General features: G+C 51.3%; 2 protein-coding genes across 2 annotated transcripts in view; both read right to left on the minus strand.

Moving 5' to 3' along the window:
- The window catches only part of MYO19 (myosin XIX), a 48,470-nt gene that overhangs the window by 6,952 nt on the left and 22,091 nt on the right, over positions 1-19,427 (minus strand). The window contains 17 exon segments of the mRNA XM_017539844.2: positions 1,933-2,062; positions 2,172-2,338; positions 4,178-4,281; positions 5,014-5,084; positions 5,631-5,738; positions 6,753-6,905; positions 7,250-7,426; positions 7,688-7,801; positions 8,104-8,225; positions 9,338-9,411; positions 10,987-11,158; positions 11,595-11,685; positions 13,432-13,508; positions 13,651-13,747; positions 14,449-14,551; positions 15,124-15,193; positions 16,127-16,259. Coding sequence (XP_017395333.1) covers positions 1,933-2,062; positions 2,172-2,338; positions 4,178-4,281; positions 5,014-5,084; positions 5,631-5,738; positions 6,753-6,905; positions 7,250-7,426; positions 7,688-7,801; positions 8,104-8,225; positions 9,338-9,411; positions 10,987-11,158; positions 11,595-11,685; positions 13,432-13,508; positions 13,651-13,747; positions 14,449-14,551; positions 15,124-15,193; positions 16,127-16,259 — 1,963 coding nt within the window.
- Positions 17,689-18,411, minus strand: LOC108312099 (barrier-to-autointegration factor-like). Its single transcript, XM_037742492.1, has one exon. The coding sequence runs from the start codon at positions 18,343-18,345 to the stop codon at positions 18,076-18,078; it is 270 nt and encodes an 89-aa protein (XP_037598420.1). The 5' UTR covers positions 18,346-18,411; the 3' UTR covers positions 17,689-18,075.

A 19,427-nucleotide genomic window follows, 5' to 3' on the forward strand; every position in this document is an offset into this window, starting at 1 on the left:
AAAAAAAAAAAAAAAAAAAAGTAAAAAAAAAATTTTTTTTTTTAAATCCTCGGTTAAATTTGTTTGCTTTATGCATTCCTGATCTCATCTCGCACTACTACATACCCAAAAACTGATACAATTAATAAAATGATGGTAATTTTATTCCCTTCTCTACAATTTCAGCATATTCTTTGTTTCGTTTTGTTCTTTTTTGAGACAGGGTCTCACTGTTGCCCAGGCTGGAGTGAAATGGCATGAACAGTTTACTGGCGTAAACCACTGTGCCCAGCCTATGTTTTTAATTATTTTTTTTTAAGACAAGTTTTGATCTTGTTGCCCAGGCTGGAGTGCAATGGCACGATCTTGGCTCACCATAACCTCTGCCTCCTGGGTTCAAGCAATTCTCCTGACTCAGCCTCCTGAGTAGCTGGGACTACAGGCATGCACCATCATGCCCGGCCAATTTTTTGTATTTTTAGTAGAGACAGGGTTTCTCCATGTTGGTCAGGCTGGTCTCGAACTCCTGACCTAAGGTAATCCGCCTGCCTCAGCCTCCCAAAATGCTGGGATTTCAGGCACCACACCTGGCCATTTTTTAAAATTATATTTATTTATTTATTTATTTGAGATGGAGTTTTGCTTGTTGCCCAGGCTGGAGTGCAATGGCATGGTCTCAGCTCACTGCAACCTCTGTCTCTCGAGTTGCTGGGATTATATGCATATGTCACCATGACCAGCTATTTTTTGTATTATTAGTAGAGATGGGGTTTCTCCATGTTGGTGAGGCTAGTCTCGAACTCCTGACCTCATGTGATCCGCCCGCCATGGCCTCCCAAAGTGCTGGGATTACAGGCGTGAGCCACAGCGCCTGGCCCATTTTAATTTATTTTTTGACATAGTCTTGCTGTGTCATCCAGGCTGGAGTGCAGTGGTGCAATCTCAACTCACTGCAACCTCTGCCTCCTGGGTTGAGGTGATTCTCCTGCCTCAGCCTCCTGAGTAGCTGGGATTATAGGTGCGTACTACCACATCCAGCTAGTTTTTTGTATTTTTAGTAGAGACAGGATTTTGCCATGTTGACCAGGCGGGTCTCGAACTCCTGACCTCAGGTGATCTGCCCGCCTTGGCCTCCCAAAGTGCTGCGATTACAGCCGTGAGCCGCCATGGCAGCCTTTTTTTTTTTTTGGTAGAAATGAGCCTCCCCCTGTTGCCTAGGCTCCTCTCGAATTCCTGGGCTCAAGTGATCCTCCCACCTCGGCCTCCCAAAGTGCTGGGATTAACTACTACACCCAGCTTCCTTATACAATTTTTTAAATGCCTACACACACAGAAACACACCTTACAAGGATGGCATCACCCTTAATATGTGGTTTGGCATCTAGGCATAAATATCATTTTGGAAATGGTTCTCCATTAACTTTATAATATTCTTCAAAAACACTTAGCTGCATCATAGGGACGGTCCATAATTTGGCCATGACTTCACCATTGTTAGATATTTGGGTTCTAACACTTTTTCAAAATAAGACTGCTATGAACATGTTGGTTAAAGCATCTTTTCATTTGATGAACTCCTTTGGTTTTAACCTTCTCTTTAAATTCATCCCAGCCCTAGAGCCCAGTAGGTAATGGTTTGAGTTGTCATAAAGGGGAAAAAAAAAGTTGACCTAAACAGCTGTCAGGGTCTGAGAAAGAGGAACTAAAGACAACTTTTAGCCTCCACTTCTTAAAGAGCACCTTTGTGGAGTAACTTGGTTTCTGTTGAACTGGAGAGACATGATGGCTGAGGGGGACAAGGAATTTGAATCCCAGCGCACCATAAGGATGTGTCATCTCTTCAGGCTGGGACAGTCAGCTTCAGGAGATGGGGACTCAACGAGCCATGTTTCAAAGGAAACCACCATCCTGTGGGGTGTGTGTACAGTGCTGACGGGCGGCCTGCCCACCTACCTGCCTGGATGAGTACGGCGGCCCGCCGCTGCCGCTCCTGCTTCCGCTGCCGGTGTCTCCTCCAGCCACTCTGGATGCAGCGGGCACACTGCTCCAGCACCTGGGCACGCCCACATTCCAGAAGCTCCAGCTAGGAGAAAGGGCATCCACTGAGGGCAGCCTCTCCTCCCCCTGCCCTGTCCTGCTGAGGAGAGCACAGAGCTGGCCTCTGTAAACTCCTCATCCTCAAACAAGCTCACCATGGAGTCAGTCATGAACACCTTGGTCCTGCCACAGTGCACTGGGGTTGGCATGGCCTCGGCCAAGTCACCAGGTGTGGCTTTGGTCTGAGTTAGGAACGGCAGAGTGTGAAGAATGTCCTGGAGAAGAGGTTCAAGTGTGGCTTCCTTGGCATGTGGACACCATTCTGTGGGAGGAAGATGGCCCCATCAGTGCGTGGTCATCTCTACAAGCCTCTGTGGCCTGAAGAAACTGGCTTGGCCTCCCTAGCACTCTACAGGTCTCTTTCCTGCTGTTCTTGCTCTAGCCCTTTCTTCCTCATTTGTCTTTTGGAGGAAGCCACAAGCAGCCCCTCTATTGTCCCTCAGGGCCCTGGCTGTTCTGTGGAGCCTTGGAATACCCACTTGGGTGTGTCCTCAGGCGTCCCACAGCCTCTACTGCCTTTGGGCAGGCTGGCGGAGAGTACCTGACACCTGGAAGGGTGACTCCCTCCAAGCTTGAATCCCAGGCTGCTCAGCCAGCATTTGTTTCCAAGGCCCCAAGACACGCATCCTGAGAGCCAAACAGGACAGCTGGGTCACTCGCACAGCCCCAGCCCCTCACTCCCCGCCACGTATGGGAAAAGGGAGATCCAATCTCAGCCCTTAGTTTGGGAATTTTCTATTGCAAATAAAAAGAATAAATAATTCATCTAAAAGTGAATTTAAAAACCCCAGCCCTGCAAAGGTCCCGTGTCCCACTGCCTGCCCTCCCACAGCTTGCAGGGCTGACTCCTGGAGAGGAGGATTTACCTGAGGGCTCTGACCACCTTAGCTGCCCAGTGCCTCTCTGGAGACAAAGGCTGCCAAAGGAGACACCACAGATGAGAAACAGCAGCAAAATCAATCAGGGGCCAGAAGAGCTTTGGGCAAGAGACATGGAACAGGACAGCAAATCATGAAGAAGGAGAAGAAAGGAGAAAGGGTGAAAGGAAAGTGAAAACTGCCCAGGATGGGAGGAAACAAAGCAATATTTCCTAAACAGCCTGTGAGGGGCCCAGGATAAGGCTGGGTATGAGGGGCAGCGGTGCTGGGCTGGGGTCCTGCCGAGGCAGGGCTCCCCGGCAGCCTGTCCTTGGCCTGTTCTCCCTCTGCCTGTGTCTGGGCCCTGTGGTCCCCATGGCCTCAGTTATATCTACATGCTGACAACCCCCACATGAGGGCCACAGCCCAGATCTTTCCCTTGAGACTAAAGCCTGCCCAAGTGCCTTGCAGACTTCTCCGCTGGACCTGCAGGTCAAGCCACCCACTCCAGGGCTCTTCAGCCTCCCTGAACCTCTCTTCCTCTTGCTTTTACCCACTGCCCAGGCTAAGTTAATTTATCCTTTCCTCTCCCTCTATACCTAGTCAAGCCCCTACCCAAGACTGAGCAGTTTCTTCCAAACATTTCCTGACTGCCCACATTTCTCATTTCCCTCTATGGGGGCAACTTTGCAGTCTCACCCTCACAGCCCTCCACGGGGCCCCCAGAGTGGTCTCCAGAAAGCATAAAGCTGATAGAGTCATTTGCTCCCTCCCCTGCAGTGCCTGCTCACCTGCCCAGAAAATAAAGTCCAGATTCCTTGACGGGGCCTACCTGCCACTCCAGCCTCACCTCCCCCAGATCTCTGCCTCAATGAGCCAGGAACATGGAATGGCCTGGAGTTCCTCATACCCACACTACTGCTTCAAGCCTTTGTTCAGATTACACCTGTCATGTGGAACACCCATCACCTGGCTAATCCAATTTATTCTCACATACTACCTCCTCCAGGAAGCCTTCCCTGATTCATACCTCCCCCAGCACATCCACAGCACCCTGTTCATAGTTCTGCCTTTCCACTTTTCATGCCATTTGTCTTTTTTGAAACTGTTTCCCCCACTGAACCAAAACCAGGGCTGTGTTTTATTCACCAGTAAGCCCCAGCCTCTAGCCCTGACATAGGGCACAGGGTAGATGCTCAGTACACTGTGGCTGAACAAATGACTAACACATGGGTCTCACTCACCAGGGAGCCCTTTGGCAGGATATGGGCTGTGGGGGCCAGAGGATGTGTGAGGACGAAGCCTTCTCAGTAACTTGTATCGTTCTACAAAGTTTTGGTGAGAGACCCTGGAAGCCAAAGCAGGCAGAAGGAGAGAATGACTTCATTGTGAGCCAGGTACATGGCTCGAGGATCAACAGAAGTTCTTCTGTTTAATCTGCTCAACAACACAGCAAGGTGCTGCCCTCCCTGAGTATCCCCATTGAATGTGAATGTGGTTCTGGAGCAATTTCTAAAGTCATTTAGTCAGAAGCCCATAAAGACCCATTTTAAATAGGTCTGCTCTCCCTGCTGCCTTGGTCTACCAACACAAAGCAACTAGTAGGGGATTTGCGGGCTGCCTCCCTCCAAAGGGGCTGATAGGCCCCTGCCCAAACAACTGGACCACTCCTATGACGAAGACATGCTTGGCCATATCTCCCCTCTGACCCCACAGTCTCCTCCACTTCCTTTCCATCACGCTGCCCCCCATCAAGGCAACACTTCTCAAACAGCTGATAGCACCTGATATCTGTACTTCCTCCCAATTGCCTGTCAGCCCTCCTGAGTCTGGCTTCTGTCCCCAACACTGTACCAATGTGGCTTTTGTCACAGCCATCAGCTGGGCACAAAACAGCGCACAATAAGTGAATGGATAAATGAATGAGTGCTGCTCCCTAGTTCCCGGTTGACTTCTACAGGCCAGCCTCTTTCTCTTCATCTCCATATCTTGCTCTGGGTTGAACAGGCTCTTGCCCGGCGAGTGTCCCCAGCCCCAGCCCACACTGGCCCTGCCCTGTGCCATGATTGAACCCACTCACCGGATGGGGAAGCCAGCAGCACTGATGTGGATGGTCTCCACGAGGCCACAGGCCTCCAGCTGGCTCAGGACCTGCAAGGGTGGGGGGACAGGGTAGGCACCTGCAGCATGGGCCAGCAGGCCAGAAATGCCATGCCTCTCAGCCCTTCTTCTTAGGCCCTGGCCAGTGCCGAGCTGCTGCAGATTCTCCCAATGCTTGGCTAATGGGGGTATCTCTTTGGGGCAGTGAGAAATCAAGGGACCTTGAAAAATCATCTCCTTGCTAGAAAGCGCCCTGGTGGTTCCAAGTTCCCCACTGTGTCGGGACTGTAAGGTGATGCAGACTTTCACCTAATCACAAGAGAAACCCATTCCTCTGGGTAGCTTCGGTCTCTCATCTGGGCACATGGCTCAGAGAACAAGATGTAATGGAACTTGCCTCCCTGGCTGGGCCACTGTGCACGGACCACACAACCAGCCCTGCCACACCAAGGGAGACGGGCCTGATCTCATGTCAGGTCTGGCTGGAGAGACCACCTCTGTTCACTCCATTTGGAGTAGATGTCCTGCCCTTCATTTCTCCAGGGCCTTGGCCAGATGGGGCTTGGTGCAAAGCAGCTTTGGCCCAGTGTTAATTACCTCCTCCTGGACAAAGGTCTGCACCTGGCCCTGGCTGTTGGGCTTGATGCAGCGAATGTAGTGGGGTGTGGTGCTGTGTAGGACGTGTAGGAGCTGCTCCAGGGAGGCCTGCAGATGAGAGACCTTGGGGTTAGGCAGGGAGAGAGGTTGCCCTGGGCCATCAGCTGGGCTCTGGTTAGTAACTACCTCAAATGCTTCCAGCAGGCCCTTCCAGTACCCTGAGACCAGGAATCTCCTATGCAGGGATGACTGCACTGCAGACTCTCAATGAGCCGGCTCAGAGCACATTCCTCTCCCGCTTCCATGCGTGCTTCTTACCTCTGCCTCCAGGGACCCTCCTAAACCTGTGACCCTCCCTGACTGGTCTCCCTGAATGCAATCTCCTCCTCCTTCCCTTCCCCACTTCTCCCCAGAGCAATCTTCTTAAACAAGAACAATCTCAAAACTCCCTGCCATTCATCCATGCAACAACTGTTATTATTCAGCTCATCCTGTGTGCTGGAGGCTGTGCCACAGGCTGCCTGCTGCTGTGTCAGAGCTCAGTCCAATGGGCTACACATGGATGAACACCCTTGGGGGTGTGTCTGAGGCTGGGTAGGAATGTGTGAATCAAACCTGGTTGCGAGGGTGCCTCCTTAAGGAGGTGGTGATAGAAGTCTGAAGGATGAGAAAGACTAAACTAGGAAAAGGTGTGTGGAGGATGGGAGTGAGTTGGAGCTGATGGGGCACTGGTCAAGAGTATCCCAGGAAGGTGAGGCAGTACATGCAAGGGCTGAGGGGACCGTAGAAAGCAGACAACATGAGAGGAGTAAGTGAGGGTAGGGCTTGAGCATGAAGCTAGAGAGCAGGGTATGAGCCAGGTCAAAGAGGCTCATGTAGCTGATCCTCTCATGAGTGCCCCATCAGAAGGCCCCTAGGCTTCCCATCATATTATATAGCTGATAGCCTATTTGTCTACTTCTGCTCTGTCTTCCACACTGAAGTATAAACTCCATGGGGACTGGGACCACATCTACTTGCCACCGCTCCCCAGCAAACAGCACCAATCCTGGCAGGTGCTCAATAAATATTTGTGAAACTGCAGAGTAAACAAAGCACCTCCCGTCAGCACATCAGACCCACCTTGAACTTGGACACCACGGTCAATACAGGGGCCCTGCTCTGGCCAGAGAGTTCCTCCTGGGTCTTCTCTTTGGGGTTAGTAGGAAACAGCCCCAAGAGCAGGGGGTCCTGGGATTGCTGCAGGAGCCCAGTCAGCTCAGGTGGGATGGGGTCCTATTGGGAAATAGCAATGGCAGCAGGTGAGGGCAGGTGGAGCTTCTGCCCAGGGCCATCCACTGCCCACCCAAGCCACAGATGACAGGGCTTCCAGGTAGGACAGGGCCCGAGCCCGAGAAAAGGTCTTCTGGACGACCAAAGACCTGGAGACCCTGTCTAACATGGGTTATCTCCAGGCAGGTCATGCTTGATTGGTGGAGACCTCGCCCAAGAAGGTGATACTGGATTCTGGGAAGAGGTCAGGAGAGAAGGGACTCACGATGGGAAATGACTATGTCAGCATAGCAAAGGTCCAGCATCTCGTTTCTCACAAGCCCCACAGGGCATGGCCCAGCCCATACCTTGTTCTTCTCCACCAGGCCCCCTGTGAGGTACCGCACAGGTCCTGCATAATGCACCACGATGAAGCTGGGTTCCCGGCTGAGCTTATTGTGGCCCAGGCAGGGGCTGCCTGCCAGGGCAGTCTCAATGCGTGTCTGGAGCTGGGCTGCGCTGCTTGGTCGATTGAGGCGGCATTCCTGTGGGACGGGAGCAGGGGGTCAGCCACCGAAATTAGAGTGTCTCACCACAACCCTCACCGTCCCCACCCTGTGGCCCACATAGCAGCAGACATCACACAGGCAGCATAGTGTCCTCAACAGGGAGGAAATATAGCAGTTAGCAGATCTATTTGGCAGATTGGGAAGAGAGAGGCATAGAGAGGGAACAGGATAATCATCAAGGCCCCAGAAAACCCAAAGGCCAACTCTGGTGCTCAGCTCATTAGCTGACCTCCCCACCTCATTTATGAGGGAGCAGATGCTGATGGGGCTCCCCTCAATGAGATCCAAACAAGGTTGGTTGTCCTGGTAGCTGATAAATGACCACTCCAGATCCTCAGCTGCATATTCCTCCTAAAGAACAAGGTGGGGTGGGGTGGGGTGGGGTGGGAGAAGGCAGATGTGGTCTGAGGTCCAGAGGGGTCATCCATGGCTGGCCTCGGTACCACAGCGTATTCCAGAACAGCATCAAAGAAGAAACAGAAGTATATCAAAACGTTACATTGTACTCTGTATGTGCAATTATTATTTGTCAATTAAAAATAAAATAAGAAGGAACAAAAGGCTTCTGATCAGAACCAGGGCTGGGACTGGAAGGTCAGGAAGGGATTCAGGATCCAAAAGAAGGACCCACCTCTGCTCACCCCATCCCTTACCTGCTGGGCCCTTAGGTAGTGAGCCACAAAGTGCTGCTGCAGTTTCTCATTGGCGTAGTTGATACATAACTGTTCCAGACTGTTGTCGGGAAATGACTCAAATCCATACACATCCAGCAGGCCTGGGAGGATGGCAGAGAACCCATGGGGCCACTGCAGGGAGCAGATGGGGGATAGGGGACCACAGGAACCCAGGGTGGCTGGGCCCCTGCCAATGCCTTATACTTGTCAGCCTGGGGATGAGGCTGAGTGAGCATGACATCCGCGGTAGGCAGAACATACCTTCCCCAGCCTCTACCCAAGGTGGCTCCCATCTCTACTCCACTCCCCTGGAGAGCTCAGAGCAGGCAAGAAACCCAAATGAGGCGTGAAGACAGCCCCGGGCATCAGGCCCATTTTTGATTCTGAATTCTCTGGTCCTGACAGGCCCCTCCTGTGAGGAAACCAGGTCCCAGGGAATATTTTCTGTGTTAAATCTAGTTTGGAGGGCATTGGTTTCCACCTATGGCTACAATTCCACCATTCCATGAGCAAATGCCTTTAAGCTTTATTTCCTCCTATACCTGACCGTCCCACCTAGAGTTACAATGGTGTTGACCTCCCTCAGTTATGTCCCCCCCGCCTTTTCTTTTTTTCCCTGAGATAGAGTCTTGCTCTGTTGCCCAGGCTGGAGAGCAGTGGCGTGATCACAGCTCACTGCAGCCTCAAACTCTTGGGCTCAAGTGATCCTCCCACTTCAGTCTCCTGAGTAGCTGGGATTACAGGCATGCAGCACCATGCCTGGCTAATTTTTTTCTGAGATGGGATCTTGCTATATTGCCCAGGCTGGTCTCCAACTCCTGGCCTCCAGTGATCCTCCAGCTTTGGCCTCCCAAAATGGTGGGATTACAGGTGTGAGCCACTGTCCCAAGCCTCCAAGTCCCTTCTAATCCAGCTCTTTCCCTTATTCCCCACTACTCTCCTGCAATTAGAGTTGGGTCTCCGGGGAGAAAAAGGGCTCCTTCAGACAAGGCAACGTTAAGTCTGTCTGGAGAGTTACAGACTGCTCAGATGTGGGTACTGGAAAGCAGAGATCTTGCCCTACACTGGCAGGCAGATGGAAGATGAGACATGAGTACAAAGAAGGGAAAGGAGCTGCCCAGAGCCACACGGTGGACCCAGGGCTCCTGCCACTCCATCCAAGGCTTTATTGCCCTTTGTCTGGAATGCCCCCAGCACAGTGAGCCCTTGCTACCTATGAAGGCGGTCCATGAGTTGGTGTCTGCACAGATGCTGCTGTTGATCACTGATACCAGCCAGTCAAACAGCCTGTTGGGGGAAGAGAGTGGACTCTGGTGAGAGAGGGTCAGGCTGAGTCAAAGGGGTGGTAAAATTGCTCCCCCATGGGGTGCTATGCCCTGGGGGGCCTTATATTCTGAGTCTGACAGGTCAAAGCCAAATCCTCTCCTCCTGCTTCCAGCCCATCACTTCTTGACCTACTACAGATGTAGGCTATGGACCTGCATGTTCCCAGGTACACACAAACCTGGCATGTCCTTCCGGGAAGACTGAGCACAGGACCAGCTCAACTCCTAGGCTGGGCAGGGAATGGATTTTCCAAGTCACATGGCTCGAGACCTAGCTAGTATCTTAGGAAGGGGCAGATGGGCCTGGGTATGGTTTGTAAATAACTGAGTTCATTGAACACCCCTGCAAAACTCTACCTGTGGAGCACAGAGCTCAAGGCCCTAGCATACCCCCTGACGCAGTCCTGCACAAGTGGGCCCCAAGTCCGGAGGTCAACAATGGCATCCTCCACTCTAGAAACAGGCACAGCCCAGAGAAGAAGAGGCTACCACACAACACGCTGACATGTACAACACTATACAGGGGTTTCTTCCTCACAATTTTTCTTATAGTAATTGTTCTGCAACTTTTTTTCACTTCAGTAAATAAACTGGCTCTTTTTGCAACAGGGGCTATGCAAATGTCTTGTGGTCAGAAGCTCACTCTATTTGTGTTCATCACACTTTACCTGCTCATCTTGTAGTGACTTGTAGGCAAAGGCTGAACTCAAATTGTGACTGATATTAGCTTTGAGGCAGTCTCTTGCTGAAATGGACTCAGTTTGGGCCCAGATGACCCAAGCCATTTTCAACTCAGAGGATCTTGTTCCCTCAGCAGAGCTTCTCAGGCTCTTGTGGTATTCATGAAAAGCAGGGGACCCTCTCCCCAGAAAGGTACCCAAGGTCCCATGTGCACACGCATACACATACCACCATTCTGGCTCATAGTTTCAGAGAATTCTGGGCCCCTTGAAGCCCTTACAAGGCCAGCGAAGAATCTCAGAATTCAAGGTGAGAAATCATCCTTAACCACATGGCCAGAGGGTGGAGGTACCCATGTAACCTACCAGAAAAGGCCAGGACCCCACCTCCACCACTGTGCTACATGCTTTGGGCTGAGCCTCTGGCTTTACCACAATCTATCAAACTCCCAGGTGACGTACAAGGGCACAGGGAGACAGATGGGCCCATTCACCCAAAAATCTGAAGCTGGAACTGCAAGGGCTCCAGATCACCTTTGGGGCCTGCCTCGCCAGCAGAGGGCTGAGCAGGGTTTTTTCATCTTGCTGAGGCTAGAGCAGGCTCCTGAACTTTAATAATGAGCTGAATCCTGGCCAGGAATGTAGCAACTTTCCCACTCATAAAGAGGCCACAGGCCCTGCTTGGGGAAAACCTGGGAGCCATGGACTGCTGTGTCCAGGGGTTTGAGGAACAGGGAGAGGAACCAGTCTGTCTTATTCCCCACCCTGGGCCTGTGCCCATTGTGTGATGTTGTCTGGTCCAACCCCGAACAGGAAGAGCACTTGTTGGGAGGGCAGAGGCCAGAATAACTGCTCACCTCGCGTAGATCAGTTTGGCCAGGCAGTCTCTGCGGGTGTCACATTCGGCTCGGGGGCAGGGCTTTCGGAACACCTGCTGCTGCCTGCCTGCCCTGATGGTTCTAATCAGCACTGTCTTCAGCAGCACATCCTCTTGAAGCCCCAGCAGCGAGGCTGCCATCCTGACAGAGCCTAGGAGGGGCAAATTCTCCTTAGGCAAATCAGTCTCCATCCAGTCCTCTTCATGAGGCACTGTGAAGTCATCACAGCGGGACCATGACTTGCCGAACTGGACAGAAGAAACCTAAGTGAAGTGACTCACCAAAGGACTCCATAAGTGGCAGTCAAAACTCAAACCCAACACTTTCATGTACAGTTCATGCTGCCACATATGGGACAAATCACTTTACAAACCTCTAACTCATTTTCTCATCTTTAAAGATGGGGACGATACCGTCTGCCTCACCAGAGATGAGTGAGGAGTAAATGATCCAGGGCCGGGCCCTATGGTGGGTGGCTTAAGGGCATTAGATTCCAATTTTCTCACCATCTGGCCTTTCACCCAACCCCAGCAAGGCTGGCTATCTTCCTGATGGGGCCTGCCCTATCCCACACCCTTGCCCCTCACACTTGGCATCATCCATTGGCTGGCAGGGCTGGGCTTCATCCTCGGAGGGAGCAAACTGGATATTGCCAAGGTGCAGCAGTCCAGCCAGGACCTGGGGGGGAAGAAAAGGATGGTCGTGAGAAGGAGAGGGTGTGAGGTGGGCCAACTCTGGGAAGGACTGTTCTCCTGCCGAGTACAATCACAACAACAGAAGGACAGCTCCTGATCATGGTCCAAGTGTGCCCATCTCTGCCAGGCACAATTCTATACAAGTTACGTGCATCGCGTCATTGCATCTTTTTAACAACCTGTAAGGTAGGTACTACGCCACTGCCTATTACAGGTGAGACTGAGGACACATGCTTCCTGAGGGGAACGATGGATGAGAATCCAGGCTGACTTCAGATGCCTCCTGGGGCAGCCTGTGGGGCCCTCATGCCTGCCCACCCTCTACCTCTCTGCCCCCTGCTCTCTAAGAATGGATTGGTAGCCGGGTCAGGGCTGCTTCTGTGTGCCTGATGGAGGCTTGGCTCTACTTCCTCGAGCCCATTCACACTGCCAGGCTTCTTAGAGCCCAGCCTGCTGGAGGAACTGTGACCTTGATCTCTGTCCGGTGGGTGCCCCTTTCTTTGCCTTTGCACTCAGTGTTCCACACAGATGAGCCCCCAGGGGCTATAGACAGAAGCTCCCCTTGCCCCACCAAGGCCCAGCAACTTCAAAACCCTCAGACCCAGCTGGGCATGGTGGCTCTGAGCATTCTGGGAGGTTGAGGCGGATAGATCACCTGAAGTCAGAAGTTCAAACCAGCCTGGCCAACATGGTGAAACCCCGTCTCTACTAAAAATACCAAAAACAAACAAAACACCAACCTTCAGACCTGACACAGGGACCCCACCCGCCATTCCCATATGGTCCCAGGCAGGACACCTCCATGTGCTACTGGTCTTCCAGCCACAACTTGCTCCAGAAGACTGCCATGCCCACTGGGCAGAAGGACTGTGGCAGGTCATGCCACCCCTGAAGCACTCCTGCTTTGACTCCTAATGTTGTTCATTTATCCTGGGCTTGTCCCCAGGTGCTGTCCTTCTGTCAGGCTCTTACCTGGCAGTGCCTGAGCAGCCCCCATCTGGAGGTGAGGGTCACTTACTGCTGTATTGCTACCTCCCCGTCTCGACTGCCAGCCCATTCTATCTATCCCCGTCCTGCTGCTCTAGAGGGTGAGGAAGATGAGAGGAAGCAGTCAGCTCTATCAGCAAAGACAGATGGGAGGCCTCCCTAATGGGGCTGAGGGGAGCCCAGCTCACCTGGGTCAGCCTCATGTTCCAGCGGACGACAGGGCACGGGTAGGGGGAAGACAGAGAGGGTGGGAATTTGGAATCACTATGTCTGGTACTCTGTATCACTTAGTGGTATCTGATCTTGGGCACGTCACTTTACCTCTCTGGTTTTCTCAGGCATAAAGGGAAATAATCACACACAGAGGACTGTTGAGAAAAACCAAGTGAGCTCAGAGGCGTGAGCCTGACTTGTAAGTTTTAATGTGCTCAACAAGTGAGTGGCCTCACTCATTCTCTCATCTGCTAATCACAGGATCTTGCTTTTGCCCCTATGGATCACTTACTGCATCCTGTACTCTAGTGCTGTGTACGCAGCACTGTTCCTTATGCCCCGTCCACCCCACCACCTGGTCTCCAGACTCAGCAGCGCAGAGAGGTGGCTGACTCCTTGCAGACAGCACAGAGGGGCCCAAAGTCCTAGATGCTCAGGGAAAGACCAACTCCAAGTCCAGGGCAGGGCTCTATGAAAGGGGCTGCCCATCATCCCTGCCAAACGTAAGTGGTGCAGCTTTTCTTCTGACCTTAAAGATGTTGTTCTGGGTAGGGGTATCAATACCCAAATGGAGCATGGCCTCTCTGGTCACCTCAAAACAATCCTCTGAAAAAGAATCCAAGTCACAGCCCACTGTCAGAGCCAGAGGTCGGCAGCCGCAGCAGCAAGGGGCGAGGGAGGCAGGCTCCGTGCAGAGTAGGTGGGTGATGCTGGGCCAGCACAAGATGCTGGGTGGGGCTCCCCCTACCTTCTAAGCTCTTCTCTGGGTTGGGCAGCCAGGAGAAGGCAGCTCCCTCAGGGAGGTGCCACTGGAGCCTCTCGTCTTCACTGGCTCCTTTGCAAATCTGTGGAGAAGGGTGGGTGGGAGGCTGGGTAGGAGATTCGAGAAAAGCCCAGGCCTGGATAGGCGTGGGGTTGGGATAAGAGTGAGAGATGGTAGCAACATCACAAGGCTCAGAGGTCCCTGCAGAGCCCAGGACAGGTACACGGGTGAAAGATGCCATAAACATAGCCTGGATGTCTCCAACCTGACGCAAAAGAAGCCTGCTCTGGGGAAACCTGCAGTCTGTGAAGAAAGGACAAGTCCTGCCTGGGGAGACCCTTGTCTTGACTTGGGAGGCATCACCTAAGGATGCTCTGATTCTGAGAGCAAGTGAGACACCCTATCTGTGCCTTGGGGGACTCCCAGTCTGATGGAAGAGGCAAAACTCTAGGGAAGCCCTTATTCTGTTAGAGATAGATGCCATTCTAGGAGAGCCCATAGAATAAGGGTGACACAGCTTCCAATGTAGAGATATAGTCCCAGCCTCCAGGACCTTCTGGTCTGATGGAGAAGGTAAAACATACCCCCAGGCCACACTGTGCTGGGAGCCAAGGCCCAGTGTGAGGTAGAAGTGATGCACATGAAGTCTGCAGGAAAGTGGTGGCTCTATCAGAAGCTAGGTGAAGAAACCAGGCATGGACATTCTGGGGGGTTGGGGGTTGAAAGACACGGACTCACCCCTGCCCTGCATCTAGGGGGCTGTGGGTCCCATTTGGCACAAACCTGATAGAAGATGTGGAAGTTCCTCTCACTGAAAGCCTGGCAGACCACTCGAGTTTTCTCTAGGAGGTAGGTCTGGACTGCGGCTCCAACCATCTGCTGAGTCCTGGGGCACACACGGGGCACATACGGGCAGAGCCCATTAGTTGCCCATTCATTCAATAGCCACGTCTGGCAATTTGGGTGTGCCAGATTGCCTGCCACCTAGCAACAAACTGCCAAGCTCTTCTCCTTAGCCAACGGGCACTGAGGGCTGGGGACCACTCAGAATGTCCTTGGGTGTCCTGGAATATTCCCCTGCATCTAGCTCAGGTGGGCAGGTCCAAGGCCTCTGCACATCACTTTGCCCCACCCCAAGACAGGAGTCGAAGTCCCAGCTTCAAGTTCAGGGATATGGCCCAAAGAGGTGGCAATTTACCTAGAAGTCCCTGAGCAAAGGTAGAAGCCAGGAGGAACACAGGCCTGAATAAGCGTACTGCCCTAGGGCTCCCCAAGGGGAGAGGAGCTATAGTTCTCCAGGTGTGAAGGTCACTCTCAGGATTCACACCTGAGGTAAAAACACACAGCAGGAAGAGCAGGGTTTTGCCCATAGGGATGTCCTAGGCCAGATACTGCCCCAGCCACTTTCGACCTCCCCACTCTAGTCCTCCCACCAGCCAGGATGAAAGCAGCTGTTACCTGTTCAGCTGGAGCTGGATGAACTTCCCAAAGCGACTGCTGTTGTTATTCCTCAGCGTACACGCATTCCCTACGGATCACACCTATGTTTGTACCACTCCCCTGGGTGTGCAGAGTCCTCATAAGCCAAAGTGGCTGCAGGTCTCTGGGGGTCATGTCCCTATGCTCAGGTCACCTAAAGGCCCCTTTGTTGGTTTTCATATTACAAGGGGGCAGGACTAAGAAATGGGTCCTCTTTAGCAAGTGGAATTCAGGGGAGTTAGAAGAACTTCCTGGCAAGAAATTGGAATGAACAAGCCTAGGTAGTCAGGGACTGTCTTCTTTGAAGGGAAAGGTCAAAACCAATCAGCTATCATTACTGACTATAGACAGGAAGGCACATCTGGGTTCCAGTGCCAACACAAATACTAATTGCCTTGTATCCCTAGACAAGCGCCCTTCTTTGAACCATCAGGAAACTGGATAGAAAGAATTTGGGCCAGGCGCGGTGGCTAACAGTTGTAATCCCAGCACTTTGGGTGGCTGAGGTGGGGAGTTCGAAACTAGTGTGACCACCATGGAGAAACCCCGTCTCTACTAAAAATTAGTCGGGCATGGTGGTGCCTGTAGTCCCAGCTACTCGGGAGGCTGAGGCAGGAGAATCGCTTGAACCCGGGAGGCAGAGGTTGCAGATCGTGCCACTGGGCTAAAAGAGCGAATCTCCATCTCAAAAAAACAAAAAAGAAAGAATTTGACAAGCTAAGCCACCAGGTCTTTCTCCAGCACCACTGTTATGTGTGCCTAGGCTGGAAGGAGGAGAGGAGGACTGAATGACATTACCTCTGTTAGAAGGATGCTGAGTACTAGTACTAGGGAACATGTTGGGGATCTGAGGCAGTGAAGGATGCACTCATCCTCCAACCCCACCCAAGAGAGGATCTCGAAAAACTGCCCCTCTCCCTGGAAGGTGGAAAACCCCAGAGGAAATGGGACTGAGATACTGCGCAAAGGAGCTCGAGCTCACCAAAAGCTTCCATGACAGGGTTGGAGTTCAGGATCCTCTGTTCTATCCTCTCTGCAATCTTGTGGCTCTCCCAAGATGCGGGTGAGGTGGCCACCACAGCATAGAACTTCATTAGGCAGCGAGACGTCCATGTCTGTGGCAGAAACAGCCCTGTGGGAACTGTATCCACGTTCCCACCCACTTCTGAGCCTGCCTGAGAGAACAGTGCCCACCAGAGCTCTCTTCTCCACCAGTGTGTTGCTGACAAAACAGGTAAAGGCAGAATTCAACCCTAGCCTTAGGCAAGGCACTTCTTCTACCTGTGTTTGTAAAATGGGGGCGCACATCTGCTTCTCCTACCTCCAGCAGATACACAAAGAAACAAGGGGGCCAGGGGTAGAGAAGGAACAATCCCCCTGACCTGAGCAGGCTATGAGGCCTCTGTGAGGCCTCACCACTAATACTGATTACTCTATGGCAGGCATTGAACTATCAAGGCTTTCTGTATATGTTTTTTTGCAAACTCTGCAAAGGTGTGAATATACGATTATTTATAAAATGGTGGCCAGGCACGGTGGCTCATACCTGTAACCCCAGCACTTTGGGAGGCCGAGGCGGACAAATCATGAAGTCAGGAGATCAAGACCATCCTGGCTAACATAGCGAAACCCTGTCTCTACTAAAAATACAAAACATTAGCTGGGCATGGTAGCACACACCTGTAATCCCAGCTACTCGGGAGGCTGAGGCACAAGAATTGCTTGAACCCGGGAGGCGGGGGTTGCAGTGAACTGAGATTGCATCACTGCACAGCAGCCTGCGTAACAGAGTGAGACTCAGTCTCCACAAAACAAAAAAGAAAAATAAAACAATGAGACCAAAGCACAGAAATTTAAAAATGTATTGAACATGGCCAGGTACAGCTGCTCATGCCTGTAATCCCAGCACTTTGGGAGGCTGAGATGGGAGGATCACGAGGTCAGGAGATTGAGACCATCCTAGCTAAAACGGTGAAGCTCCATCTCTACTAAAAATACAAAAAATGAGCCGTGCATGGTGGCATGAGCCTGTAATTCCAGCTACTCAGGAGGCTGAGGCAGGAGAATCCCTAGAACCCAGGAGGCAGAGGTTGCAGTGGGCCAACATTGCGCCACTGCACTCTAGCGTGGGTGACAGAGCAAGACTCCGTGTCGAAAAAAAAAAATTTATTGAAGATCAGCGCATCTACTCAGTGACAGGGCTCCAATTTATACTCAAGCAGTCTAATGGTTTTTTTTTTTGAGATGGAGTCTTGCCCAGGCTGGAGTGCAGTGGTGCGATCTCAGCTCATTGCAACCTCTGCCTCCTGGGTTCAAGAGATTCTCCTACCTCAGCCTCCCGAGCAGCTGGAATCACAGGCCCACACCACCATGCCTAATTTTTTGTATCTTTTTCTTTTCCAGACAGAGTCTCCCTCTGTTACCAGGCTAGAGTGCAGTGGCGTGACCTCAGGTCACTGCAACCTCCGCCTTCCAGGTTCAGGTGATTTTCCTGCCTTAGCCTCCCGAGTAGTTGGGACTACAGGCATGTGCAACCATGACTAATTTTTTTTTTTTTTTTTGAAAGCCACTGACTTTATTGATCTAAAAAACTTTACAACGACAGTGGCTGTTCTGCCAAAAAAGGAGCCAAATGGCATCATACGGACTGAAAGTGAGGATGGGGGTGAGGGATAGGGCCAGGAATCCATCCAGGAAAGCCAGTAACTGTCACCAGGGAACTGGCAAGGGAAAAAGGAATAGGGAGGCATGCAAGAGCGAGAATCCAAAAAAGTTAAAATGGTTAGGGGAGAAAACTCCCAAAGACCCTGGAGTACGTCAGAGGTGAGTAGGACAATAGCAATCTTTTCCTTTGTAGCGGACAGGGGAGGAGTCCCTACTCGGCTGCAAACTCTGGATGAGGGCTGGGGATTGACAGCTTCCCAGAGAGCATCACAAGAAGGTGTCGCACCACTCCCGAAGGCATCCAAAGCAGTCCCGGGACTGCTTGGCGTTGGCGCCACAAGTGTCCTTCAGCCATTCCCGGAAGAGATCTTCATCTTTCTTTAGCACCAAAAACTGGCGAAGGACAACATAGGCCTTGTCAAAGTCCCTTTCCTCCAGCTTCTTGCCCAGGACTTCACCAATCCCGGCCAGGCTCCCCACTGGCTTTTCCCCCATGGGCTCTGCCACGAAGTCTGGGTGCTTTTGGGAGGTTGTCATCTTGCTCAGACTTAATCGGCAGCTTCAGTTCCTGTAATGGTTCCTACCGCCACCCGGCCGCTCCTGCCGATGACTGGCTAATTTTTGTATTTTTAGTAGAGATCGGGTTTCACCATGTTGGCCAGGATGATCTCGATCTCTTGATCTTGTGATCCACCCGCCTCGGCCTCCCAAAGTTTTGGGATTACAGGTGTAAGCCACTGCGCCCAGCCTAATTTTTTGTATCTTTAGTAGAGATGGGGTTTCACTGTGTTGGCCAGGTTGGTCTTGAACTCCTGACCTCATCGAACTCCTGACTTCATGATCCACCTGCCTTGGTCTTCCAAAGTGCTAGGATTGAGCCACCGTGCTCTACCCCAAGCAGTCTAATTTTAAACTTCAAACTCTTTTGTTTTTAATCAGCTGAAGTGAGGTATACTTTAATTTTAACTTCTAATTGTTTGTGGCTAGGGCATAGAAATACACTTAATCTTTCTACATTGACCTTGTATCCTATCATTTCACTAAATGCTCTACAACTTTTTAGTTATAGTAAGGTAGCAACTTACTTTTTAGATTCTTTTAAATTTTTTTTTTTTTTTTTTTTAAAGATGTGGTTTCACCATGATGGCCAGGCTGGTCTTGAACTCCTGACCTCAGGTGATCCACCCACCTTGGCCTCCCAAAGTGCTAGGATTACAGGTGTGAGCCACCGCGCCTGGCCACTTTTTAGATTCTTTAGATATTTCTTTGGGGTCAGAGATGTTTCCTCTCTTCTATCTTCTGAAAGAATTTATGTAAAACTGGTAACTTCCTTAAATGTTTGGTAGAATTAAAACGCGAAGCCACCTGGGCCTAGAGCTTTCTCTGTGGAAAGGCTTTTAACTATGACTTTAATTTCTTTCAGAAACAGGGGCTATTCAGGTTATAGTTCTTCTTGTGTGATCTTTAACAGTTTGTATTTTTCAAAACGTTTCTCCATTTCATCTAAATTGTTTAATTTCTTGGCATAAAGTTATTCAAAATATTATTTTAATTTGTAATATCTGTAGTGATGGCTAATATTGGTAATTTGCATTTTTTTTTTTTTTTTTTTTTTTTTT

Source organism: Cebus imitator, unplaced genomic scaffold (genome assembly GCF_001604975.1).
Source record: "Cebus imitator isolate Cc_AM_T3 unplaced genomic scaffold, Cebus_imitator-1.0 Scaffold121, whole genome shotgun sequence".
Classification (NCBI taxonomy): Eukaryota; Metazoa; Chordata; class Mammalia; order Primates; family Cebidae; genus Cebus; species Cebus imitator.